This window comes from Malaclemys terrapin, chromosome 22 (genome assembly GCF_027887155.1).
Source record: "Malaclemys terrapin pileata isolate rMalTer1 chromosome 22, rMalTer1.hap1, whole genome shotgun sequence".
Lineage (NCBI taxonomy): Eukaryota > Metazoa > Chordata > Testudines > Emydidae > Malaclemys > Malaclemys terrapin.
This window is the reverse complement of record NC_071526.1, coordinates 10,802,772-10,829,938: the sequence shown is the minus strand read 5'-3', so window position 1 is coordinate 10,829,938 and position 27,167 is coordinate 10,802,772. Positions and strand designations below refer to the sequence as shown.

At 51.2% G+C, this 27,167-nt stretch overlaps 1 protein-coding gene across 3 annotated transcripts in view; it reads right to left on the bottom strand.

The window, feature by feature from the left end:
- The window catches only part of PAFAH2 (platelet activating factor acetylhydrolase 2), a 32,605-nt gene extending 8,575 nt beyond the window's left edge, over positions 1 to 24,030 (bottom strand). Inside the window, exons 1-6 of one of the 3 annotated variants that reach the window (XM_054011965.1) lie at positions 23,873 to 24,030; positions 21,141 to 21,292; positions 4,896 to 5,009; positions 2,966 to 3,110; positions 2,011 to 2,107; positions 220 to 288 (exon numbers count right to left, since the gene is read on the bottom strand). In XM_054011965.1, coding sequence (XP_053867940.1) covers positions 220 to 288; positions 2,011 to 2,107; positions 2,966 to 3,110; positions 4,896 to 5,009; positions 21,141 to 21,221 — 506 coding nt within the window. In that variant the 5' untranslated portion in view covers positions 21,222 to 21,292; positions 23,873 to 24,030. Of the gene's footprint in view, positions 1 to 219; positions 289 to 2,010; positions 2,108 to 2,965; positions 3,111 to 4,895; positions 5,010 to 6,876; positions 7,039 to 7,383; positions 7,444 to 21,140; positions 21,293 to 23,872 lie in introns of those variants that run through there. The other 2 variants (XM_054011966.1, XM_054011967.1) reach the window with 2 other exon arrangements.
- Between the last annotated feature and the right edge of the window lie 3,137 nt (positions 24,031 to 27,167).

Genomic DNA, 27,167 nt, shown 5'->3' with positions numbered 1-27,167 from the left:
AGGGAAAGGAAATATTTCGCATTCGATTCAGCTTCTGAATACCCCCATTTCAAAGAGAAGATCAGAGACTGCTCCTGAGTCCTAGGAGGAGAATTCATATCACAAGTCTGCTGAATTAATGATCAACCAGAAAACAAAATATACTAGGGGAGAGGGTGGGTGACCACCAGGAAACAGACTGCATCATGCTGTGCTGTTCCAAAGGGGGTCGCCACTCACCTGTGCTCCAGCGCCATCACCAGAAAGCCACGGGAGGCCATTTCTGCACAGACAGCCGAGTAGACGGTTCTGAAAACACGAGGATGCAAAGGGAAAGCAGAATGAGGGCTTGAACCTCTGAGCACCCTCCACCCCCACTAGACTCAGCAGAAACCCAAGGCACTCAGCACCTCCCGGACTTGCTCTGCTCCTACCCACGTTTTGCTGCAGGTCTCCCTGTTGAAGAGAGTGTGAGTCACAATCTGAGCCCAGCCATGGGAGCGAGGGACTCCTGGGTTCTAATCCCGGCTCTGACACTGACTTCATCTCTGGGACTTGGCAAAGCCACAATCACCCCGTTTTCAAAAGGTGCTGTGCACACGCAGCTTCCGTTGATCCCTGGGGGAGCTGCAGTCGCTCAGCCCTTCTGATAATGGAGGCACAGAGAGGCTCGTGACTTGGTTTCCCCATCTGTAAACCGGGGAGAATACCACCCAGGGGCTTTGTGAGGAGGGGGTAACGTTTGTAAAGTGCTTTGAAGATGAAAAATGCCACGTGTTGTTATTACTAATAAAGCCAGATGCAGAAACACTGCTTGTGCAGCGGCTGAATGTTTGGAACAGCTGCCTCGCCAGATCTATTAGACTGTGAAATAGTCTCTTAAGGAAAGTGGTGGAAGCCCCATTGCTTGAATCATTTAAAACTAGATTGGACAAAGCACTAGGAAATACACAGTAGGGAACCAGTTTCCACTGCTCAGCAAGAGGTGTGAGATGATCTAATAGGATTCTGCTGCCCCAACCATCCATGTTTAAATATGCAGTAACTAGGGATGACATTATACGTCTAGAGTAAGGTACCAAGCTATTGGCACGGTATTAAACATGGATTTACAGCAGACGTCAGGGGCTCTGACAGCCGGGGATCACAGGGTCTCATCCTACAAGAGCAGAGTTTTTGCTGACAATACCATTGTATATCCTGGTCCTTGGCTTTTATAAGGATTTGCTGTTGGGGAGGGAGGAGGGTTGTAATGGGACTGGGAGCCTTTCACCTCTAGGTCATCAATTTAAATCCAGCGAAATGGGCCAAAGGGGACTCTCGTCTGCTGGCCGTCTAGCGTGAAACAAACTGGTGTGGGCCTCCGGCTAGCTCCTGGTGGGAGGTGTGTCCGGCTAGCTCCTGGTGGGAGGTGTGTCCACGCCACAAAAGCCATCATCACAACTGGCACCAACTGAATCCCACTGTTGGCTGTCCCAGGACAGATACTGAAGATGGAATTGGCCGTAAAAACTAAGCTCTGCTCTTTGCCCTACAAATTGTCCCTCTAAAGCAGAGGTAAGATACTTTGGGCCAGATTCTCCGCTGATGTAAACGGGCAGAGCTCCACTGCAAATGCTGATTTACACCAGCTGAGGATCTGGCCCATTGGCCCAGCAACATGGAGGCAGCTTGCTCTGCCCCTCCTCTGTCCACAGAACTCCAGTCTCCAGCGCTGGCAGCCTGGCATCTTTCACCAGCATTCCAGTCACTTACTAAAACCATGACAAGAGACTTGCTGGGGGGCGGGATCTGGGCGAGTCTCAGCCTGGGAGCACGACACTTTTTAGCCAATCCCTTGGCAGAAATGACTGAGAAGTCCTAACCTCAGTCTGTTGGCTTGCGTGCATTTCAACCAGCCCCCTGATGACACTGCAGCCCAGTCGAAAGTTCTATTAGCATTATAGGAGAGGCAGCCTCACACAGTGAATACGCCGGAGATCCCTCTCCTCTTTCACCCAGGACCGTGGGAAGTGAGGCCGAGTCTCTTACCGAAAGGCTCCCAGGCCATGGGAGAATATGATCAATGGGTACCTGCTGCCACATGCCTTAAAAGGCCCGTTCCAGCTCACTGGAACTCTGTAGGACCCTGCAGGAAGAAGCGACAGATGTGAGTGGAGTGAGCCAAGTTGTCATAGCGTTACAGCTCTGACTCCTGCAGTTGCGGGGGAGCCCCCACACTCTCGTTTGTTCTGGGGTTCTTCAGAATCCTGACCCCCCGTCCAGCCTCATGTCACCTTCTGTACCCAGGGAACAACAGGAGATCGACTGGGAGAGGAGTGAGCATCTTCCCACGCCCTCGCAATTTTCTGCACCCAGGGAACAACAGGAGATTGACTGGGAGAGGAGTGAGCATCTTCCCAACCCCTCTGTACCCACAGAACATTTCTACGGCACCCTCCATCCCAAAGCGCTTTGTCACCCTGCTGAAATGCCCCGCCTCCGAGGAACAGGACAGCAGCCAAGCAGTACATAACCCAGAATTGACAGGGGAGGGCAATGTTGGATGCCACAGCAATTGTCCACACTAATGGAAAGTGCCAGGGGCTCTACTGTCCACGTGGCTCTTGCCTTTGGACGTCTCATTGGAAAGTCCTGCACACGCCGCAAGTTGCACAGGCTGCAGAGACCCCGATGGGATTTGATCCCGGGTGTCCCAGGGATCAAACCTGAGGCTGTGGTTTCTAAGCCCTCCCCTATGGTGTTATATTATCCAGTCCTCTCCCTTTCTTGTGGCTAACCTGTAATCATGCTGCCTTATTAGCTTAGAACATAGAACAACAGCTTCGTCTGACTCTGGAGCTAAGGTGGCAGCAGGGGCCATTTTCCTATGACCGCACTAATAGCATGCTGTTCTAACGGCCTCCGGGCATGCTCCCAGGAGGCAGAGAGAGTCTGGGGCAGTGCCCTGGGGCCGAGATCTATCTGAAGCCATCAGTCCTCTCACCAAAAGTCACATTGAGCAGCGGGGTGCACCACTTCAGGTTGATGTAGTCGGCCAGCCCATCGCAGTACTCACGGCGCGGGATCCAGAGGGGCTGCTCTGCCCCCTCCTGGGGAAGGCAGGGGTAAAACAACCGGAAGAAAAGCCCCTAAAAAAAAGGAAGGAAAGATTGCGGCACAAATATCATACGTGTGAAACACCCCATCCCACCTAGATCTGAACAGAGAATGTCACAGATTATAAAACCAGAAGGGGCCATTGTGATCATCTGCTCTGACCTCCGGCATCCACCCTTCACACCCTCAATACAGAGGTCAAACCAGGTGATCCTCATCTAGCATGTGTCTCTATCTCAGCACTCGGCTCTTTGGCTATATCTTGGCAACGCTGTCAGTAAGTTTGATTCACACAGCTCCCCGAATGCCGGATCCACTCCTCTCCTCACTCAGTGCTGGAGCTGTGTGCGCAGAGCCCCCACTGGGCAGAAGGAACAGACAGAATGGAGAGGGGACATACAGGAGGAGCATGGACAGAAAATGGAGAGACGGATCGGAGTGGGTGGGTGGGAAGGAAAAGGAACAAATAATGGAGGAGAAAATGAGTATTTCTTCCTCTCAGAGTTAGTGCCCCGTCCTGGAGAACCAGGACCTAGAACACAGGCCTGTCCATTGACTGTTCTGGGTTCTAGGACCCCACAGACCAGCCAACCCACCCCTCTCTGTGTGCCCTGATCATCTTCCGCCTACGTTACTGCAGCCAGTGGTTCACATCCTTCTCCAGGACTGCGCCTTATGCATGGAACAACCTCCCCTGTCAGGTCATCAGGGCAACCCACATGATTCAAATCCATCCTATTCCATGTTGTTATAGTGAGGCAGTCAGACTACTAGAGTCAAGGTTGAGAAGCTGGCGGTAAGACAACTGATTTCTCTAAGTGCTCACAAATCCACGGGTATTCAATCGGGTTATATTGCATTGCCCTTCCTCAACTCCACCGGACTTGTATTATCAGCAAAGGCAGAGGAGTTTTGTTATATATAAAAATCCTTAACGTTCAGCTGAATCTGACTCAAATTGTGCCATCGCTGGACTGTGGCGCCAGGCAATCTTCTCAATATTACCTTTGTTCTTCCTCCCTCCGTTGGTTAAACTAACTTGAATATCTGATCTGAAAATTACACAATAAGCTATAAGGGAAGAGACTATGCTGTAATGTGTCTGTACAGCACTGAGCACATGGGGGCCCTGATTTGCAGCAGCTGAGCTCACCCTCATCTTGCCCTATGTTCAAGCTGGGATTAGCTGGTGCAAATTCTGGCTTTCCTTCTCTGTGCTTGGGGTTTGCACAGCGACTGCTGGAAGTGGGGCAAATTCTCAATGCATACAAGAACTCAGACTGAGGCAGGGACACTCTTTACTTCCACACCTTGTCCAGCACCAAGCACAGGGTCATGTTTAGTAAATAATAACTGGAGACATGTGCACTGTCAACCTAACTAGTTTTAAGATGCAGCTTGGTCAGTTTACGAAGGGGATGATATGACAGGATTGGCTTCTATAGCAGGAGACGAGACTCAATGACCCAGGAGATCCCTTCCAGTCTTATATTCCTTTGTTCAAGTGTCCAGAGACAGAACTCAGTTTAAGGAGAGACCAAGAATCCAGTCGAGTCAGCAGGAAATGTGCAGCTGTAATCTTCTTGCTCACATGCCTCCCCCCAGCCAGTCTTCAGAGTGACCATGAGTCACACAGCAGGCGATCTCAAGTACCCCACAGGCTGCATTTACAGGGCTTGCTGCAAGATCAGTTCCAGCAAAACAAATAATCAAATAGCTTGAAACACCATTGTGCTCCTACCTGCTGATCCTGTTTCATGCTAGCACAACTAATGAGAAGCAAAACCCTGAGCAGCTAGCAGTGCTCATTACTGTACCTTCCGGTTGGGGCCCACCATCACATCCGTGCAGCCCACTTGGTGAGGTCCTTTCCCATGGGGCAGCCTGAGGGACTGCGCTCCCCCCATGCCTTCCTGAGCTGGAGACAGCACCTAGAAAGGGAGAGAGGAGGTTGCAGTGCTAGAGCTGTTTTACCTAATGGCTGGTGAAACAGAGCCAGTTAATCTCACTTCCTTCATCTGTTTCCTGTTGAGCAAAATCCTCAACCAAATCCTAACCTACTGGACTTTGAGAGCTGCATGACATTGGCTGGCGATCTGAGCCATCAGGCAGCAAGAGCAGAAGAGTGAACAAGATTTTATCAAGAACCCAGCGTGACCAGGGCTGTGCAAGGAAGCTGGCCTTTTGACTCCCAGAATTATTATGGGCAGCAGAGGCAAAATGAACTAATTGTTCCAGCAGGGCACTGGGAGCCAAGACTCTGGGTTTTAGTCACTTACTCACGGTGTGACGGCAGCTAAATCATTTTTCTCCATGCTTCCCCTCTGGAAAGTGCTTTGAGCTCCTCCAATGAAAGGAAATGCAAGTGCAAAGTATTATTATTTAATCCTAGCGCCACAGAGATTAGAGATGGAAAAAACTCCTATCCATCACTGGAGTATCTAAAGAGCCAGATTCCGAAAGGCCCCTAAAGATGTACATAGACACTAAGCAGGATTCACAAAGAGGACTAGTGCTCAAGTCCTCAAAAGTGTTTAGGAGCTTAACTCTTATTGATTTCCATGGCAGCCAGGCTCCTTTCAGGGTCTGGACCATGGTGCTAACTCCCACGGAGCGGTGCACTATAGTGTATTTTCTAGCACTTTGTCCAGTCTCCAAGCAAAGGGGCTTTCACCACTTTCCTTAGCAGAAGACTGCTGCACTGTCTTCAAGGCTGCTTGTAACAATGGCTAATATTACAGCAGGATTTGACTTGCATCCAGGGCCAGGCAAAGCCCCGCTCTGCGCTGATCCCTCTTCACTCAGCCAAGCACAGCTTGTGCATTCTGGTGGCTCCACAGGGCAGCAGCTCTTGTGAAAGTGCTTTTTGTTGGAGTATTAGCTTAGCTGCATCTTGAACGCGAACTTACAGAACACTAGTATCAGAGGGGGAGCCGTGTTAGTCTGGATCTGTAAAAGCAGCAAGAGTCCTGTGGCACCTTATAGACTAACAGACGTATTGGAGCATGAGCTTTCGTGGGTGAATACCCACTTCAGACATGCATCCGACGAAGTGGGTATTCACCCACGAAACCTCGTGCTCCAATACGTCTGTTAGTCTATAAGGTGCCACAGGACTCTTGCTGCTTTTACAGAACATTTTACACCAACCAACGTCCTGCCCCGGCTGCTGTTTATTGTGGCAGTCGCCTCTCCCATGCCTTTTAGAGATTAATCTCACACCATCTGGACATCTGTAACATGCTAGGGACAATGGTGTTCTGTGACTCAGACTGCCAGAGCTTGGGTGACCAGACGTCCCGATAAAATCGGGACTGTCCCGATTTCGAGGAGTTTGTCCCGCGTCCCGACCGAAGTACGGTTGGGACACCATTTGTTCCGATATTTTGTTTTGGGCGTTGTTTTTTTTTACACTCACCTGTCCAGGTCTTCGGCAGCAATTCAGCGGAGGATCCTTCAGTCACTGATGGTCTTTGGCGGCATTTCGGCGGCGGGTGCTTCTGTCTTTGGCGGGAAGGTTTATTACCCGCCACCGAAATACCACCGAAGACCATCAGTGACTGAAGGACCCTCTGCCGAATTGCCGCCGAAGACCCGGACGGGTGAGTGTAACAATTAAAAAGGCAACCCCCCTGCGGCAGTCCCGATATTTTCCACTTAGCATCTGGTCACCCTAGCCAGAGCTGATCCAGGACTAGAACAGGAGGCAAAGGGTGACAAAGCAGGCTTGCTTTTTTCTTTTAAATTGAGTGACATGAGTGAGGTTTTCTGATTCTGGGAACTTCACAAGAGCAATACCTGAATGATAACACTTGGCTCTTATATAAGACTTTGTATGCCAGGATCTTTCTATGCCAAGGCCGACACCAACCTACAAGGCAGGGAAATATTACCCCAATGTGACAGGTGGGGAAACTGAGGCACCCGGCGGGACAGTGACTTGCCCAAGACCACCCAGACAGAACCCCGGCACGGCCACAGGCAGCCCCCCACGCCACCCCCCGGGCCCGCTTCCTCACTCTGCCCCACTCCCCCCAGTCTCGTGTGCCCTGCCCCACTGGCTCCCCCTGGCTGCCCCTCTTCACGCCCCCCCCACCTGTGTCACCCTCCAGCCAGACCCCTGCCCCCTGCCCGGCTCCCTCTCTTCCCCCCACAGCGCCCCCCGACAACCGGCCCCCACAGGCGGGGGAGGGAGCTGGCGCCGCCCCCGGGAGCTCAGCGGAACCGGCCTGAGAGGGACGGTTCGGAGCGCGGGGGGGCCCCGGCCAGAGCCACCCAGGCCGGAACTCCAGCGCCGGCACCTACCTGGGCTCCCGCCACCCCACGGAAAGACGCGGCTGCGCCGCCCGGTGCATCCTGGGACATGTAGTGTTATTGCCACGCCTAGTGCGAATGGTCCCCAAGCTCAGCACTACAACTCCCAGAGCTCCCCGCGGCCTGGACGGTGCTCCCACCTCCCCCAGCACTACAACTCCCAGAGCTCCCCGCGGCCTGGACTGTGCTCCCACCTCCCCCAGCACTACAACTCCCAGAGCTCCCCGCGGCCTGGATTGTGCTCCCACCTCCCCCAGCACTACAACTCCCAGAGCATCTAGGGGCTGGGTTTCCCCCACCCCCTGTCCCCCAAGCACTACAACTCCCAGAGCTCCCCGCGGCTGGACTGCCCCCTCCCACCCAGCACTACAACTCCCAGAACTCTCTACTCCAGGGAGTCTCTCTCTCTTTTAACTACTTCTCATATTAATCCTCTTGGAATCTCTCTGGGGGCAGGGGCAGTGAGTGAATGGGTTAGAGCAGAAGGCTGGGAAATAGGACTCCTGGGTATTGGAGGGGGGGGGTATGGCATCTCACTGCCCAGGAATATAGGTCTTAGCTCCAGGGAAGTAGTCCTCACTCAAACCACAGGACTACAAATCCCAGAGTTCTCTATGGCACAGAGCCCTCAGGACTGCGACTCCCAGAATTCATTGCTACAGGACATATTTATCTGCTGTCCTAAAACTGTCAGAATGGGATGCATGGAGCCCTGCTCCCTATCAAGGATACCACACCCAGAATTGCCAGCTATTTGTGTATTTTCCGCCTCTTCCTCTCCTCTTTTACTCCCAGAGCTCTTTGCATGCCAGAGTCTGGGCTAGTGAATAACAATGATACTAAGATGCCTGTCTGCTTTTCACTTGTGGATCTCGGCTGCCAGGGTTTCTAGGTGCCATGACTCTAGTTAGGAGGGCACACGCCTAGTGCAGGCACTAAGGGCCATGTTCTCAAAGTGCCTCCTAGCTGGACCTGTAATACGTGCAAAGGCCTTTGGGATGGGCAAAGGGTGTGTGAATTGGTTAGCTGAACTTCAGTCTCTATTTACATGTGCTGTTACCAAATGGTCCTGTGCATTGAGACACTGAAGGTACGGGTGGGCAGACATGTTTCCAAATATGGCCTGGTTAGCAGTGCCTTTAAAAGATGTGGCCCACAATGAGCTGTGTGTACCTGTCGAGGAATTTCCCCCTAAACTCTAGGGTACTTGGGGCTTTCCCCCCAGGCTTGGAACATGCTTTTCATGCACCAACTGCCGTTCCTCTTCCATCCTCCTTGAAATCTCTTTTCAAGTCCCTTTCCATCACTGACCATTATGACTACCTGATCTCTCACTGTGTCTGCCTTAAGCAGATCATAAGCGCCTCAGTGCCTGGACTTTGCCTGTGTGTAAAGTTCACAGGACTTCTATGGTGCTATAGAAATGACCATAATCATAGTTCTAGCTGAGGGCTGAATAAAGGGGTCAGAACTTTTAGCATCAGCCTTTTGCATGGTTCATTCTGGGGCACAATTGCAAGAACAGTTACGTTGTTTGTATATATAAGGGAGAACTCCCCCACCCACACCCCAACCTTCTCCTCTTCCTACTTCATGTTCCTAAATACAAATTATCTCTGTGGTCCCAAAATTGTGAATCCACTGCTCCCCCTTTCTGAGCTCCCTCTCAACTGTACCTGCTTTTGCTGCCTTCCTCCACAGCCTGGGCTCTTATCAAGTTACTATAGACTTGGCCAAACTGAGCTTGATCCTGTAGTTCTACTTGGCAGGTGGGTGAATCCCAGATCGGGCTCCTTGTCTGAAAGGGCTCTCCCCATAACTACAGACAGCAATGGGATTGGAATGCCTGTATGCCCAGATTTATTGCATTGGTGTCACTGAGATTGAGTGTACAGCTGGAATTTTCTGGCCCCTTGGCTGGTTCGGGAGACCCAGTGACTGACAGGGAAGGTTTATATATGTTTACTCTGCTTAGCATTTTTGTCTTTACTGAGAAACTGTTCATTTGAGGGACCAGCAGAAAGGGGCTCAAGCCACAGAATCCATCTTTGGCTCCAGATTTTGACGAGCTTGGGCGTTTTGGGGGTGATGACCTAATCTCTTCATTTCCATCTCTGATTTTTATGATCTGAGGTAATATTCGAGCCCACATCCCTCTATTTTAACAGCCTGAATGTGGCCAAACCCAGAGGGAGTGGAAGACACAAATAAAGGAAAATGCTCGTTGAAAACCAGCCCAGGTTTTCAGCTTCTAGCGGTGAGGAGCTGTGCAAAACGCCAGCGAACTCATTCTGTGCATCTGGGATCCATTTTCTCATTTGGCAGCCTCTGTTGGATTCATTTTTGTGTGTGTGTGTGCAGAAAATGCTTAGCTCACTGTTAACCAGAGCACATAATAGAGTCATCATGTGAAAGATGGCAAAACTAGTCAAGATAATTACATTTTGGACTTAATTAAAATCATGGCCACTGATGGCAGCTTAGCCTGAACTGGAGAGCTGCTCTTTCCAGCTAATTAATACATTTCATTTTGCAGCTTGAATTGTGCCACAATAAACAGCATGAACACAGACCGAGGCAGAGTTGTATAGTGCAGAGCGTAGGTTAGTTCTTGGTAGCAACCTTCATTGATCATCATTATTCTGATTATTTAGTATGTATTTTACTTATGGGCTCAGTCAGTGATTGTGCCCCATGATGTTAGAGATCGCCCCAAAGAGTTTAGTACAGTCACTTTGAAAGGACATTTCAAACTTGTCAAGTTTTAAGCCTAACTGTTTGTGAATCTGGCCTTTTAAAAAGAAAAGGTACAGAAAACACAATCACACACATTGTTTTTGTATTGTTATTACAATAATAGCACAGCATTATTATTCATAGATTTTTAAGGCCAGAAAGGACCATTATGATCATCCTGTCTGATCTCTTGCATAACAGGGGTCATCAAACTTCACCGCATAAGTCCTGCACCATGCCCGTATCTTGTAGCTGAGTTGAATCATGTTTTTTAGAAAGACATCCAATCTTGATTTAAAGAATTATACACATGTAAAGCTGCCACCTTATCCTCTCTTAAATCCCTTCTTAAAACCTACGTGTGCTGTGCTATCTACAAATCACTCCCGTCTGGACTGGTTAGGCAAGCAGCGAGCTGTCTCTTCTGCATTTCTACAAAACTGTTTGTTTTATTGTTATCTTGGCCTCTCATCTCCCCCACCCCCACCCCGTTTGTCTGGTTCATCCATCTGTTGCATTCTAACTGACATGTAGATTTGTGAGCTCTCTGCGGTCCCTGATCCTTGGCTGGGGTTCCTAATGCAAATCATTAACAACCATAGCAATGACCATAGTAACTGGTGCACAGAAATGCCCATCAGGGAGTGGGGGAGTCTGAAAGAATGGGAAGGGTGTAGACGCCAAGGTAGGAGGGGGATTGTTCGGGGTGGTACATGGGGGTGTGACTAGGAGTAATGGGATGAAACTGAGCAACCAGAAACTGAAGGGGAAATGTTCTGCCGTGAGTAAGAGGCTGAAATTAAGAGGAAGAAATTTAGGCTGATTACCTGGAAATACCTCCTGGCAATGGGAGGCCCTAGACTGCAGATTCATCTCCCATTGCGTGGTACATTTAAAACAGCTCTGGAGAGAACACACTTTGTGGGATCCCCTCCTGGAACCCCACACCCATCTACTGGGATCTTGCTGAGACCACCTCCCCATTTAGTAACGTGGGAAGGGCAGGGAGTTGATGGTGCGTGTTCACAGCCCTGCCTGGGTGTCACACCCCCACAAGGAACCCATACCGTAGCACAATCCTGCTGAGGTACCAGGGGGGCTGAACCTACTCGGTCTTTTCCTTCCTTGGCTTTTATGGTGTCATTTCTACTTCACCATTTGTGTAAACTCTGCCAGAGACAGCAGAGTGAGGATCAGATCAGTGCGCTGGGTATTTGCCATGTGACTCAGGTATTGCGTAAGCCCCTCTGGCCCTGCGGTGAATGGTGGTCTGAGTGGGAGGTTGTATTGCAGGGGCTGATTCGATGAACCTGTACGGGGTCTGGTAGCCAAAGCAAATGAAGAGAGAGACATGCTAGACATAGAAAGAGGTGGAACTAGGACTATTATGGTAGTGGCAGATGAATGTAGCTACCATCTGATGGCTATGTTGGAATTAACTGATTGGTCTCAGTCTACTTCCTGGTGGGCAGGTGCCCTCATTAAAAAAAACAAACAATCACTATTAACTCTCTTGTTAGTAGACCCAGCAAAGAAGCCAAAACGTGAATGGGTCATGGAAACTGAACTGTGTCCCTGGCACAGGGGGTCCCTGCAGGCCGGGCTCATGAGAGCAGGGCAAGGTTTGGAAAGGGTTAGTAACACCAGAGTGACCAGATGTCCCGATTCTATAGGGAGTGGGTCAGTCCCAATATTTAGGGCTTTGTCTTATATAGGCGCCTATTACCCCCCACCCCCGTCCCGATTTTTCACACTTGCTGTCTGGTCCCCCTAAGTAACACGGATTCTAATCATAAAATAATAACTAATATTGAATCATTCACTGTGCTCTGCAGTGCATTTCATGCCAGGATCTCAAATCATTTTGCACACACTGAGCTGGATTCTTCCCCCCTCCTCCCCATGGGTCCCCAGAACTAGTCTTGTAAACACACCCACTAGAAAGCAGCACCTGCCCCGGCTGTGGGTTCAACGGGAGTTCAGGGTTTTCAGCACCTCGCAGGAGCAGGGTCACAGAGATTAGAGATGGAGAAGACCTGTTAGGTCCTTCTGGCCAATTCAGGATTGTTCGCCACAGTCTGCTCTCCAGGGCTCTGTTCAGTCTGGTTTTAAATGACTCGAGTGATGGGGCTCCCACCCTTTCCCTTGGGAGTTGGTCACAAGCTGCCTAATATTCATCTTAAATGTTCCCTTTCTTCACTTGAATCACTTACCCCTACGAATACCTCTCTGTGCCACGCTCCATAACGCCTCTCCCTCCCCGGTGATGAATCCCTTCAGATACATGTAGACGAGGGATGCCACATCCCTGGATCCAGCCTGCTTGCTGTATTGATTTGGCCCACGTGACATATTCAGATTCTGCACAAGATTATAGTCCAATTGATTGATTTTATAATTATATGGTAAAAAATGAGAAAGTTAGCAACAGTGTGTCTGTGACACTCTTATATTTTTACATCTGATTTTGTAAGCAAGTAGTTTTTAAGTAAGGTGAAACTTGGGGGTACAAAAGACAAATCAGACCCCTGAAAGAGATGCAGTAGCCTGGAAAACTTGAGAGCCACTGACAACCTAACCAGACATATGTAGCTTGCTGGCTTTAATCTTTCCTTGTTAACCCACTCTGATGTACACAAGTATTATTATAAACATAGGGGGAACCGAGGTGCAGAGGGAGATTGAGTCCAGATTGTACAGCCAGTCAGTGGCAGGACTGGGTGTTCCTTCTCCAAATCCTCCCCTGCTCTAACTACTAGATCACACTCCTGCCCAGAAGAGAGTCTAGAACCCAGGAGTGTTGGCTGTCAGTCCCTGTACTAAACTCTGAACCTCTCTCCCCGTGGTGGGAAGAGAATGCAGGATTCCTGTCTCCCACCCAGCCCCCTACTCTAGACCTCCCGCTCAGGAGGGGTTCCAGCTCCATACAGACGTGTCTGCTGTTTTTCCTGGAGCAGACAGGGTTCCAGGATGAATCGTTGTACGGGAACATGTACATAAAGGGCAGACTGAAATGGATGTTTACTAATGAGAGCTGCTTGGCTCTCGGGAGACCAGTTTATGAAAAATAAATCACAGTGCCCTTGCTTTGGAAAACAGGCTGTTAATTACAGGCAGCCTCCCTTTGGGATGTTCACACTAGGAGGCTGAGAATAAATTGCCACAGTGGTGAAACCAGTTACGGAGTCCCTTAGCAAGATTAACTGTTCAACCTCCACTTTGTCTAGGTTTTGTCTCTTCCGGGAAAAACCACGGGGGTCTTTGATCCCGGAGGTTGGCAATGGGGTCATGGGCAGCAGCCTACAACATCAATAGTAATGTGTTGTGCTTAGATACTAGTCTCTGGGGTAACCTATAACCACTGGACATGGGCTGTGGAGCTGTGTAGGTCCGGAATCCTAGCCCCTCAGTGCCTGATAAGTTGTGTAGCGGCCTAGGTCAACTGACTGGCTAGGTCTCAGTCCAGACCCCGCCCCCCGACCAGTATTGTCTCATTGTTTCCTGGTGCTCCCCCGTCTCTCTGTCTGTAGCCACCCGGTGTCTCTCATCTTGTCCTTAGATCGTCGGCTCTTTGGGGCAGGGGCCATCTCTTTGTTCTGCGCCTCTACAACCCCCAGCGCCACAGATTCCCGGTCCAGGACAGGGGTTCGGAGGTGCTAGCAGAATACAAATGAGAATAAATCATTTCTTGAGGTTTTATACTGGTGCCCATCCCCATATGGTCTGAACGCTCACCATGGGGTCTCCCCTGACAGTGCTCAGGCAATGTGCCTCAGGCCTGACCCCGGGCTAGCAGATCTAGGGGTGAAAGGGAGTTGAGGTACCAAGGTTCATGCAGCTTCTCTGCTGAGGCTGCCAGTAGAGAGCGAGTAAGACTAAGGGGGCGATGGGGTCACCTGACCCTGGCTCCAGGCCCAAGGTCCACCAGCTCACTTCAGGCCATCAGAGATGACAACAATCAGTCGTCGCCAGCCCAGGCCGGATTGAAATTGACTTACAGGTGACAGATCTCCATAGCCCATTATTACCAATGTCCTGAACCATCCAGGGCCTGCTCACAGGTCTTGTGAATACAAAGCAGACTCAGTCCCTGCAGGCTTAGAGGGCTCGGGAGCCAGTGCCTGCCAGTCTAGGGAGCCAGACCCTAAGGGCCTTATTCTGACTGAACCTGCTCCCGCTCAGGTGGAGTTTCAGGCTAAGGCGTGGGCAGGGTGGAGGGTGACTCTCCCCTCTGATTCCTGTACCGCTGGTATGCTGCCAGCTGAAAGTCTGGGGAGGCGCCAGGGCAGGACAGGGCATGGGACTCACGAGGGGAGAAGCCAGCCCAAACCTGCAAAGCACACACAGCTCCTAGCATGATGTTTAGAGAAACCTGCCCAGAACACGTGACTGGCTTGTACGCGGGCAGCGAGTCCAGGCCTCCCTTCCCCTGGCAGCTCTAGAGTGGCTCACGGTGCCAGCTGCGTACATCTCCAGGCCTTTGGCCGGGGCCGAGCATGGGTGTCTGATGGGATGACAGCGTCTGGCACGCCAACCTTTCCCTCTCGGTTTCCTTTCAATCTCTCCCCCACCCACACCCCAGCTCAGCAACCTCCGACTGTGTCATTCTGCCTCCCAAAAGCCATCTCTGTTTCTGCGCCACGTGCAGCAGCTGCCTAGAGTCTCCCAGAATTCTTTGCAGCTGGGAAGCGCAAAGGATTGTGGGGCTCAGGCAGAAATTGCGGGGAGGGAGCCAGAAACATACAGCTAGAGAAGGGTGGGTTGGGAGTGGCCTGGGAGGGTCTGTCACCGCACCATTGTCACTTCCAGGGGACCCTGAGTCACTGGGCCCCTAAGCCTGCCCTTGTCCCTCCTTTTTCCTGCTGGGGATGGGAGAGGATGGGACACCCCCAAAGCCCCATTTCTCATCGTGTCAGAATGACTGCATCCCAGTGGTTCACGCTCAGCTCAGTGACCTGGGAAGCGTTGGCGCAGATGCGTTTGCTCTCTGTCCCCAGGGCTTTCTTGGTGGACACCCCTCAGCTCTGCCGTTCTCTCCCTCTTTAGCTCACGTGCAGGGGGAGGAGCAAGAGGCATTTGTGCGTGGGTTTGGGTTGGCATGATCGTGTGTGTGTGTTCAGGGCAGGGTGGGGTGCCTGGAGGATGACACACATTGTGATCTTTACCAGCTGCTGGGAATGGGCTCTGAGTAGCACCGTAACTTGTCAGTTTCACCCAGCTCTTCCTCTGGGGCCGGTAATGTTGGGGAGTGGTCGGTGTTGTGGGGGCCAGTTGATGCAGTAGCAATGGATAGGGCCTGATTGTGCCCCATCTCCTCTGGATTTCTGCCTATGTAATTGTACTGACTTCAGGGGGGTTGCACGCAAGTGTACGTGACAAGAGGCTCAAAGCCTTTGGTTTTTCAATTTGTCAGGATGGTGCGTGAATGTGTCTGTACATGTGCGCACGCCGGTGTGTGTGCACCCACTTCTGCATTGTGTGTATACAACAAATGTTTAAATGATCTAAGTAAAACCAACTTTCTAGCCATCCCAGAAGAATGTGTCTGTGCTTAGGGAGAAGCTTTAATTAGGACACCTGTCAGCACACCCAGCTTCAAAGGGCTTCTCTCATCATTAATTCCTGAAGCCTCACAAGACCCCCCCAAGGAAAGAGAGAAGTTTTGTCTTCCCTTGTTTGGCAGATGGAGAAACCGAGGCATGGCGAGAAGAAGTGATTTTGGGGCTGGGATTAGAACACACTCTGGGCACCCCAGGCAGGGCCGGCTCTAACGTTTTTGCCACCCCAAGCTGCAAAAAAAGTGCCGCCCCACCGTAACACCCCCCTCAAGCGCCGCCCCGCCCTGCCGAACCCCCCCGCCGAGCGCCGCCAAACAGCCCCCCGCCGAACCCCCCCGCCGAGCGCCGCCAAACAGCCCCCCGCCCCCCGCCGCACTGCCGAACACCCCCCGCCGAGCTGCTGAACCCCCACTGAGCGCTGCCGAACACCCCCACCGAGCTGCTGATCTGCCGCCGAGCGCCACGCCGCCGAACACCCCCCCTCTTGCGGAGCGCCGCACTGCTGAAGCCCTCCACGCGGAACGCCGCCGAAACCCCGCGGAGCGCCACACTGCTGAACACCCCCCACGCGGAACGCTGCCGAACCCCTCCCTGTGGAGCGCCGCGCCGCTGAACACCCCCGCCGAGCTGCTGAACCCCTGCCGAGTGCCGCGCTGCCCCCCCACCACCCCAAGATTGGCCGCCCCTTACCAGGTGCCGCCCCAAGCACGAGCTTGGTTGGCTGGTGCCTGGAGCCAGCACTGACCCCAGCGCAGCCCCCCATCCTTGGCTAGGATGGAAAAGCCCGTGTTTATGAATGCAAAAGCAGAGTCTTTCATACGACCTTCCTGCTCTGATAACAAGCCCAGAACGCAGACACAAGCTCAGCGTTGTGCACACAGGCGTGTGTGTTCGGGAGTCACTTTGTAAACAGGCGGCCGCATTCATGCATTCAAGAATCTGCCCCCCCTCCAAATTCACCACTCCCCAGGGCGCCTCTCCAGGTCGCACCTTTGTTTATACATCTCCCGCATGGGGCTAAGAACAGGGCTCTGTCTGCTGGGCTCTGCTGGGCCGGGCCAAATTATTTTGAAGACGGCTGCTTCTCGCCACAGTCTCTGATAGTTTCTGAAACAGGCTAAGCCTTCCAACGGAGCACAAGGCATCAGCTCTGTACCCTTGTAAGTTGTCCCTGAGGAGGATCTGGGTGGCCCCAGCTATGGGGCAGGGGAGAGTGAAGAACAGATCTGTCCCAAAGCAGCAAGTACACGAGCCAGTTATTAATGAAGCCACACATGGCCTCAGTAAGGCAGGACAGTGCTATCATCCCTAGTTCACAGGTGGAGAAACCGAGGCACAGATTGGGGAAGCAACTTGCCTAAGGTCAACCAGGGAACCAGAAGCAGAGCTAAGAACAAAACCCAGGTATCTGGATGCACAGCTGTGAGCTCTAAGCACTAGACGGCGCTCCCTCTCCTCTGCCCGGGTGTTGCAAGGCAGGGGTGAGTGGGCCTGGCAGGCCGTAGGAACTAGGGAGAAGGTTGCAGTTACAATGTGGGGATAGAAGGAGGATAAGTGGAGGAGACAGGCAGCAAGTACAGAGCTGGGGCGGGGGAATAGAGAGCAGGAAGGGTGGGGATAGAGAGTGTGTGAAAGCTCTGGGGAGGGTCAGAGGGGAAGCAGAAAACTGGGGGAGAGATCAGGGGGATGGAAATCTCAGGGTGTGGAGACAACGGGGAAGGGAGAGTTGAGGGGTGGGAGCAAAGAACGAGTGCGTGGAGCAGAGTGCTGAGGGGTGCAGAGAGCTGGGGATGCATGGCATGGTGCTTTGGTGCAGAGCGTTAGGGCTGGGGAAGGGAACAGCAGGTTGCTGGGGTGCTGGCCTCTGCAGTTTTGTAACATTCCCAGCTTTCTTCTCTTTCCCCAGCTGCTGATTCCGCCCCCCCCCCCCCCCATCCCCTCCTTCGCAGCAAGTATTTATGTGGCTGGTACACACCAAAGTAATGTGGTGTCGCTATAGATCATTCTCAGCACCATAAAGCTGGCAGGATAAAATGAGTTTAGTGCACAGGAGAGGAGAAATGATTGAAAATGTTGCAGATTTGTTCAAGGCCTCATCTCACTTTTGCCCAGAATGACTCCCCTCTCTAATCAGCCGGTCCCAGGGCGGCTTCTCTTCTGGCTGCTCTTGATTAAATCGGCCTCTGCAGTTTTTTACATATTTATTCCATGGCCTGGGGAGGGGATTTTGTGTTGTCCCTGGTTGGTTTCTAAGCACAAGGGCAATGAAATTGATCCTGTGTATGGGTAGGAGATAGAAGGGCGCTTGCTGGGGTCGACCCTTCTGCACTTTGGCTGGGCAGCAGGTATTGAATCTATCAGAGTTCAATCTGCAGCAAAATCTCCCACGGAGGAATCAATTTGTGTGTGTGTGTGTGTGTGTAAAGACTTTATTGTTATTATTTGTATTACCGTAGTGACTGGGAGCCCCAGCCACGCACCAGCGCCTCATTGTGCTAGGCGCTGTACAAACACAGAACACAAAGATGCACCCCCCTTGTGTTCACAGCCCTTCCCCTTGTGCTGGGATTGATCCTCCCAGGCTTTACAAACACAGCCCTCGAGCTGGCTGGGAAATTCTTATATTTTCCCCCTGCAAATAAATAAATAAATAAAATCAATGAAAATTTCCCCTTTTTGTGGACTTTTGCCCCCTAGGTTTTCTTAAAAACAAAACAAGCCCCCAAACTGAAACATTTGGGAATTTCACTTTTGGATGAAAACCTCGATGAGGTCGCTGTTTTGCTGAAACTCCATTTTTCATTGGAAAAAAAAAAGGGTTGACCAAAAAATGTCAAGCGGCCCTAACTAATCTCCCTGAGTCCTGCTCTGGGATGGGGGAGCTGCCAGGACTGGCGCTGAAGGGAGTGGGGTGGATGATTCAGTAGGTGGCTCTCTTCCCTCGAAGTCGATGTTGAACGAATGTTCCCTGCCCAGCTCCTGGCCCCCGTGCCCGGCGTGGAGTGCACTGGGGGCACTTTCCTTGTGCTTATGTTGCTGCTCACATTTCACCCCCATAAGGGATCATTTGGCATTTACAAGAGCTTTCCGTAAAAGGATTAACTTCAACACATGCATTCTGGTCCCCTTACGGCACGTGATCTTCTGGCGCAATAACGAGATTGAAGAGCCAAGGCTCGATGCCAGTTTGGATTGGGCTCCTAACTGGGATTCATTGATCACAGAAGCCAGGCCAGCTTCTCATCTGATCTGCAGAGACACACAAGGGATAGTAAAATCTATCCTCTTTCCCATGAGGCTTTTGGACATTATCTGAAGGCCTGACCCATTGTGACACTCAGTGCTAATTGGGCTTCTGTTTGTGCCATGGAACAGCAGCTACATAGTTGGCCATGCTGAGTATGCAGCTGGAGGACATTCTGCCTGGCAGCTCCGATGAGGAGACTCCTGGAGGTTGTGAGGTCCTGTTGCAGCGGGGCTGGAAATCTGCCAGCAAGGAGCTAAAGAAGGGAGAAGCTGCCCCGTCCTAAAGTGCAGGAGCTCAGTTGCGGGTCTCCAGCTATGAGCAACGGGATGAAAACAAGCAAACGGGAAATGAAAGCTGATTGTCGGGAAACCTTTCCTGAGAAGTCACAAGATCTGCTAGACTGGGGAATGGTCCCCCAAGTGGGAAACCTGCACTTTCCCCCATTAAAAACTAGACAGGACAAAGTTGGTCATCTTAAACTGGTTTCCAAAACACCACATTGATCTCACTTCTACTACAGCTCAGTGGACCTAACGGGGTGTCAGAGGGAGGAGAATCAGGCCTCGGATATTGGTTTCATTTCCTACACACATTGGGGCTTTGAAAGCCAGTTTAGCCTTTTTTGTTTTTAAGATGGCACTTAAAATATTGATAACAGTTTGATGACGGCCTGGTGCCAACTGGCAAGGATGCCAATGTAACTTCCCTACAAATCAGGTCAATTGCATTGCCATGGTGAAGGCAGTGATCTCAGAGAATGGAATTATCAGATCATGAGCAGAACTAAGTGGGGCAGAGATTCCAGTCGGAGAAAGCGAGAGGAAGGGAGGGAGAGAGACCAGGTGATGGGCGACGCCTCAGATTCCCAATATCTCTGTCTGCTCGTGTTCTAATGAAACCAAACCACCCCTCCCTTGTGTCTTCCATTTGAAACCCCATCTCTTTCCAGCAGATGCTAGAAACAAACCTCCTTACAAATAAGACTGCTGCTGGGGACAGATAGATATTTGATCAGCATGGGTTTTGAAATCAATACATTAACACTAACCACACGTCACTTAAGTTTGTTGGGGTGAAACAATGCTGATGAGGACTCTCTCTTTGCTGGTTATCCAATATATATATTCCTTTCTGGAGCCCCCAGGCAAGAGGAACTAAAAGGAGGTTAACCAGAGACCTGGTAATGCCCCCGCATCTTGACACAATTAGCTATATCTATCTATGTATCTCTCTATAGGCTTGGGAGACAGAGGTGGGAGAATGCTTTTGGGAAAGCTGGGCCAAGATTTGAGCGGAGCCCCCAGATATCCTCAGCAGGTGTAACTCAGCACAACTCCATTGAAGTCAACACGTCGATTTACACCCCTGAGGATCTGGCCTTCTTTTTAATGACTCCTTGTCTGCAAATGCAAAATGACTTTATATTCTTGCTATAATTAAACATTTTTCCTGCAGGGAAAGACCATGCTGACTGACTCCATCTCCTTCTGATGACATTCCTCCCCCCCTACCATCTTCTCTAATTAAATTCATTACAGTAATTAGTTGGGCTCCCGGGCTCCTTTTGCTTGAACAGGTTATACAGAGTGCCCACAGAAAGGACGGAGAGTTTTGTGGCTAAGGCACTAAACTAGGACTCCAAAGAGCCGAGTTCAGTTCTTCAGGCTGCTCTGCCCGTGTGATCTTTGGCAAGTCCGTGTTCAAGCCTAATAAGAGGCACTACGGTGCAGCATTCGGGCTTTATTCCTTCCTCCACATATACAGGCTTCTACTTTCAGGAAGTGCTTGGTAAGAGAGGATTCTAAGTTTCTAGACATTACCCTAGACATGAGCATACTATCATACTATATAATAGCCCGGCTTACAATTTAGGCCTTCTGTGAGGCATGGCTAGAAAGGGTTAAACATCCTGCAAAATAAATAACCCTCAAAAGACATGTAGGGAGAGAATGTTTGTGTTTTTGTGTATTTACATATGTATGAGTAGGGTCCACAATCTAATCAACCGTCCCTGCCTATGCTGTATTCTGATAATTCAGAGGTCAAAAGAACATCCTATCATTAAATGAATTGTAAACACGGGATATCTCGGTATTCATCTCTCTTTGAAATGTACTGTGAACGGTGGAGAAACAAGCCAATGGCCTCATGTTAATTCGTATAGCTAAGTACCGGTGATGGACCTCCTTCACAGTCATCCTAATTACCTTTTGTTCCCGGAGGAAATCCCAACTTGTCAAAGAGGACATGAAATTGTATAAAAGATCCTTGGATCTTGATTCTGGCATCTCAGATCTGCTTCGACTTCATCGGGGAAGTTTGAGTCGCAAGACTGAGGTCCCGGTTATGCTGGTACGCCCTGAATATGAGATTTGGACATTGGACTGTGACCTAGGAACTGAATTCTAAAGGAACTCTTCGCAACTACAAAGCTCACCATCTCTGCTGTGAATCTGCACCTCAATTAACTGAACTCACGTCTGTATGTATAATGATCTTTTAACTATACTCTCTTTTGTTTTTAATAAATTTTAGTTTAGTTAATAAGAATTGGCTGTAGCATGTGTTTGGGTACGATCTGAAACATTCATTAACCTGGGAGGTAATCCGTCCGATCCTTTGGGATTGGTTAGGGTTACCATATCTCATAAATAAAAAAAGAGGACCCTCCACGGGCCATGGCCCCGCCCATTTCCCCACCCCTAGCCCCGCCCCAACTCCGCCCCTTCCCCCACCCTAACTCCGCCCCCTCCTCCCTCCCACTCCCAGCCAGGGGGAAAGGGCTGCCCCAGTGCTACCAGCATCACGGTTTCCCGGGCAGCCCCCAGACCCTGCGCCCCCAGCCGGCGCTTCCCCAGCGCAGCTGGTGCCCGGGAGGGGAAGCGCCCAGCCGGGGGCGCAGGGTCTGGGGGCTGCCCAGCAAACCGTGAAGCCGGTAGCGCTCGGGCTTTGGGCAGCCCCCATGCCTCCGGACCCTGTGCCCCCAGCCGGGCACTTCCCCTCCGGGGCTCCGGCGGCTCTGCGTAACTTACACTGTATAAGTTACACAGAGCCGAAGAGGAGCAGAGCCCCCGCAGCTGGAGGCTCTGCTCCTCTTAGGCTCTGTTTAAGAGCCGGGCTGCCCCAGCGCTACCGGCTTTGGGCAGCCCCCGTGCCTCCGGACCCTGCGCCGCCGGAACCCGGGAGGGGAAGTGCCCAGCTGGGGGCACAGGGTCTGGAGGCAAGGGGGCTGCCCGAAGCCGGTAGCTCTCGGGCAGCCCGGTTCTTAAACAGAGCCTCCAGCGGCTGGGGCTGTGTGTAACTGACACTGTGTCAGTTACACAGAGCCCCGGGGGCTGGAGGCTTTTCTCCTCTTTGGCTCTGTGTAACTGACACTGGGTCAGTTACACAGAGCCCCGGGGGCTGGAGGCTCCAGCCGCCCCCGCTCTGTTTAAGAGCTGGGCTGCCCAAGCGCTACCGGCTTCGGGCAGCCCCGTGCCTCCAGACCCTGCGCCCCCAGCCGGGCACTTCCCCTCCCGGGCTCCGGCGGCGCAGGGTCCGGAGGCACGGGGCTGCCCGAAGCCGGTAGCGCTCGGGCAGCCCGGCTCTTAAATAGAGACGCGGGGACTGGAGCCTCCAGTCGCTGGGGCTGTGTGTAACTGACACAGTGTCAGTTACACAGAGCCGGGCTGCCCGAGAGCTACCGGCTTCAGGCAGCCCCGTGCCTGGAGACCCTACGCCGCCGGAGCCCGGGAGGGGAAGTGCCCGGCTGGGGGCACAGGGTCTGGAGGCAAGGGGGCTGCCCGAAGCCGGTAGCGCTCGGGCAGCCCGGCTCTTAAACAGAGCCTCCAGCGGCTGGGGCTGTGTGTAACTGACACAGTGTCAGTTACACACAGCCCCAGCGACTGGAGGCTCCAGTCCCGGCGGCTCTATTTAAGAGCCGGGCTGCCGGAGCGCTACCGGCTTCGGGCAGCCCCGTGCCTCCAGACCCTGCGCCCCCAGCCGGGCACTTCCCCTCCCGGGCTCCAGCGGCGCAGGGTCTCCAGGCACGGGGCTGCCCGAAGCCGGTAGCGTTCAGGCAGCCGGGCTCTTAAACAGAGCCGCCATTTTCCCGGACATGTTCCGCTTTTTGGCAATTCCCCCCGGACGGGGGTTTGACTGCCGAAAAGCCGGACATGTCCGGGAAAAAGAGGACGTATGGTAACCCTAGGATTGGTAGAACCTGTTCTTTTATGTGACAAAATAAGATTTACAGAAATTTTCATCATATTTGATGTGGGAACCTGGATGGAGGCCTGAGGCAGGATCACTTGAAGGGAACTGTGTTGTTTGGACTTCTGAGTAACCAGTAAGGTAATAAAGAAGCTGTTTTATGCTGGTTTGGTGAATCTAAGTATTGGAATATCCACCAGTTTTATGGGGATTGGCTGCCCCGTTCTTTGCAGTTCACCCTAATTGAGTGACCACAGCTGGCTCCCCATTGGAAGCCCGGTCACACCTTCACAGACAAGTTGGACTGCTTTAACAATACTGGTCTATATAGTTACATAACCCTTCTGCAGATATTGTTGGCAGTAAAAGGATCCAGGTTCAATTATCACCTAGGGGTTCTGAGACCTGGAATAACACTGGCTCAAGCCCCCACTTACAAACCTGGGAAAACTAAATTACCTTCCCTGGCAATACTTCCCCGCTCGCAAGCACTGAGTCCAGGGGGTTCAAACAAAGAGAACTTGGGCGGGGGGGGGGAAGAAGGGGACACAGAGTAACCTTGGGAAAGCCAGCAATTAACAAATCAACACTTGCTATTGGGCACGACGGACTCCCTCCCAACACCTCCACCCAGGTGCCTTGGCAATAGTCTTAACCTCAAGCCTCCTCTCACAGTTGCAAGGAAGTAAAGAGGCAACACGTTCCTTCCAGCACTAGCCCCTGCCCTCCTCCAGACTGCTCCACTTACAGTTTGTTCTCCAGGCTTGGCGGAGTCCAAAATCCAGGCAGGTCCATCTCCAGCCCCGAAGGGAAGCGTTCCTTGGGCTACGCCAGGGGCTGTTGTACCCAACCATCTACCCCAGCTGAAGTGATGACAGCTTTCATGCTAGGTAGGAAGGCCAACACCAGAGTCCTCAGCTGGGATATAGCTCTCTGAGGTTTCCACCCAGGCCACCTTATACTTATCCTCTACATGATTTATTACACACACTGAAATGCAGACTTTGTTCTACGCTGTGTATCTAGAGATCGAGATCTTACCACAAAGAAAACACTCCCCACAAAAAATGACAACCCTTTCCCTTCCCCTTTTGTTAGCTTTAGCTGGGCTCTGATACCCAACCATGCCTGACTGTGGTTTAGGTTAGGGTGATCTCTTTCTCATGCACTGTGGGTGCCACCCTCTTGCCCTTTTCCTCCTTGACAGGGGTAACAACATTTAATTGCCCCCCAAATTAAAACTTAATTGAAATTTGATCAAAACACCCCCAAACTGTCATATAATAGAAATGCAAATGAGGCCTGGCCCATTCACTTGTTTCCCCTTGCTCGTCAACAGGTGATGACAGCTCCTTCCATGATGGAACTTCTGTCCCTCTGGAGTTCTCAAGAAGCTGTGGTCTGCTCATCCCCCTGTTCACTAAAGTAACCTGCTGCTCCGAAGATGCAGGCTCCTGACATTTGAGCCAGAAAGAAATCCCTTTCAGACGTAACAGAAATATTGTTACTTAAAAGACAGATTTAGCTTTTTATTTATTTATTTATTTTGTGCAATGCACTCGCAGGAGAATAAAATTACCCAAGTACAAACTTGGCTTTGGATTCCTTTTAATATTTTATAGACATCAAACACAGCACTTCCAAAACACTGTTAATTAAAACCCTGATGTTGTCATTTATAGCTCGTGCTTCAAAGGAAGCAATGATGTCAGTTTCCTTGTATCTTTAAAACAGCTCAAATGTAGCAGGGATGTTAGGAGCAGCCCTGGTCTCTGGAGAGCAGAGGGGTTCCAGGATGTGGCTGTGATTAGCCAGGAGCTCAAGGGATGCACTTAATTACTTAGGGATTGATTTTCCAGGGATTTAGGAGCACAAGTCTCCCTGACTTTCAGTGGGATTTGTGCTTCTAAACCCCTTAAATGCTTCTGAAAATCCCACCCTTAATCTGCACAAAAGGCAGCAGATTGGACCTGCATTTATTTTTAATCCAGATGTTGGGCTCCAAAGACTACTGATCCCAGCATGCAAAGCTTCAGATTAATCCAAGCGGCTAAGCCAAGATTGAGCATTGCATGATGGGACCTGTAGTCTCTGGATGCTGCATCTCTGTATTAAAGATACAGTCAAAGGCTGCACTGTGGAAGTCTGTGGCCTGCATTGTGGCCCCCTAGAGGTGTAGATGTGGGCCAAATCCTATTCCCTTTGAAGGGCAAAGACTCCATTCACTTCAAGAATCTAAGATTTGGCCCCTTGGGACACAGTTTCCAGATCTGGGCCGCTAAGGTGGGTTACCCGGTTCCCTATGTGGACAAACACATGGGGACAGAGCTTGCCAGAGAGGTGCCGAACACCCAGCATCTCTCATGATCCCTTGGAAGGTACCTATTTGAGCACCCAAATGTGAAATGGGCCCCTGACTTACAGTCCTAAGGATGGAAGCTGGACTCATTGAGATCACAGTTGCCCTCCTGTTCTGTATCACCCTACCATCTGGACTATTGCCTTGCTCTCCAATCCATTGTTTCCACCCTAGTCTTTCCTGTCCCACTTCTTTATTGCAGTGAGCCGTGATGCCCATCATCCCAGCTGTGCCCAGATTTACTCCCATGCAAGTTGGTGTGTTGCAAGTCTGGGTCTGGTACTGCATTGGAGGTGCCGTGGGGTCAGAGATCTGTGAATTCAGTGGGGCAGGCAGGACTGACACTCTCTCCTTATGTGTTTCTACAGATCCTAGCAAAACAGGCCTCATTCTCAGCTGGGGCCCGGTCTATTGTAATACAGATAACAATAATAAAAATAATGAACGTATTAGGCTAAACCAAGTGTTTGCTCAATAATCCCTTCCTATTGTGTGGTTTATCTGTTCTCTCGTACTTACCTAAAATGTGGGTTTATACGTGGTTGGACTAATAATAATCAGCATTCCTTTCTTACCTTCCCTTGGAGGATCTCAAAGCTTGTTGCAAACATTAATTAAGGCTCACAACTCCACTGTGAGGGACATATTATTCCCATTTGATAGATGGGGAAACTGAGTCACAGTGAGGTGAAGTAATTTGTTGACGGTCACATGTATAGTCAGTGGCAGAGACAGGAAGGACTCCCAGGTACTTTCCAGACCCTGGCTTAGACTGCTAGGGAACATGAAACATGCATTTCCAAACTGTTAGATTATTTCCCTTTAGTGCTTTTGTTAGGAGTTGAGGAAATCAGTGGGTGATCAAAGCAGGCTCTTCTTCGTATCATTACAAAGAAGGGCTGCTTCCCATGAACATCATTGTTCAGGGAATGTCAGGGTTTGACGTGTGTCATAGGATCATTCTGGCACACATTGAAATCAGCAGCAATTGTCCCACTGACTTCAGACGGAGCAGGAGCTGTCCTTAGATGTACAACACTCCGGCTCGTTTTCTCCCCGACTCCGGAGCGCTGCAGTTTCCCATGTGCTGAGCTCAGATCCAAAATGCAGGGAGAGTTTGGTTTGGTTTTTTAAAGGTGAACTTCAAAGGAGCAGTAAAGGGCACGAAGAAAAAAAAATCATCTTTGCTCTGTGGTTTCTCTTTCAAGAGAATTTCATGCTCGTGAAGGATGCCGGCTTCCCAGCCCTGGAGACCACGGCTCTAAGTTTATACCCCGAGTAGGCAAGCTGCCCCCATGCCAGGCTGCCAAGGTGCCTGGTCCTGGAGTGACCCCACATCTCAGGGCAAGAGGGGAGTTCGTTCTCCCTTGGCCACTGCTGACACCGGGAACCAGGGCAAGATGGGAAGGAGGGCAATTAATGAATGAATACCTCTCTCTTAGGAACCCGACTGAGACCTTCCACTTCATCTCACTCATGGCATGGAACAGCCTCAGCTGGTAGAGTGTGTGGTCCCTGCTGGCACAGGCTGCGAAAGCGAAAGGTTCGGTAGCCCACGACTGATACCTGGAGCCATCCAGCTCCCACAAGCTAGCCTGTGTGCCACTGATGAAAGACCTCCCCATCCCCCGATTAGAACACAAGCCTTTTAACCCAGTCAGGTGGAGGCAGAAGCCGCAGAGGG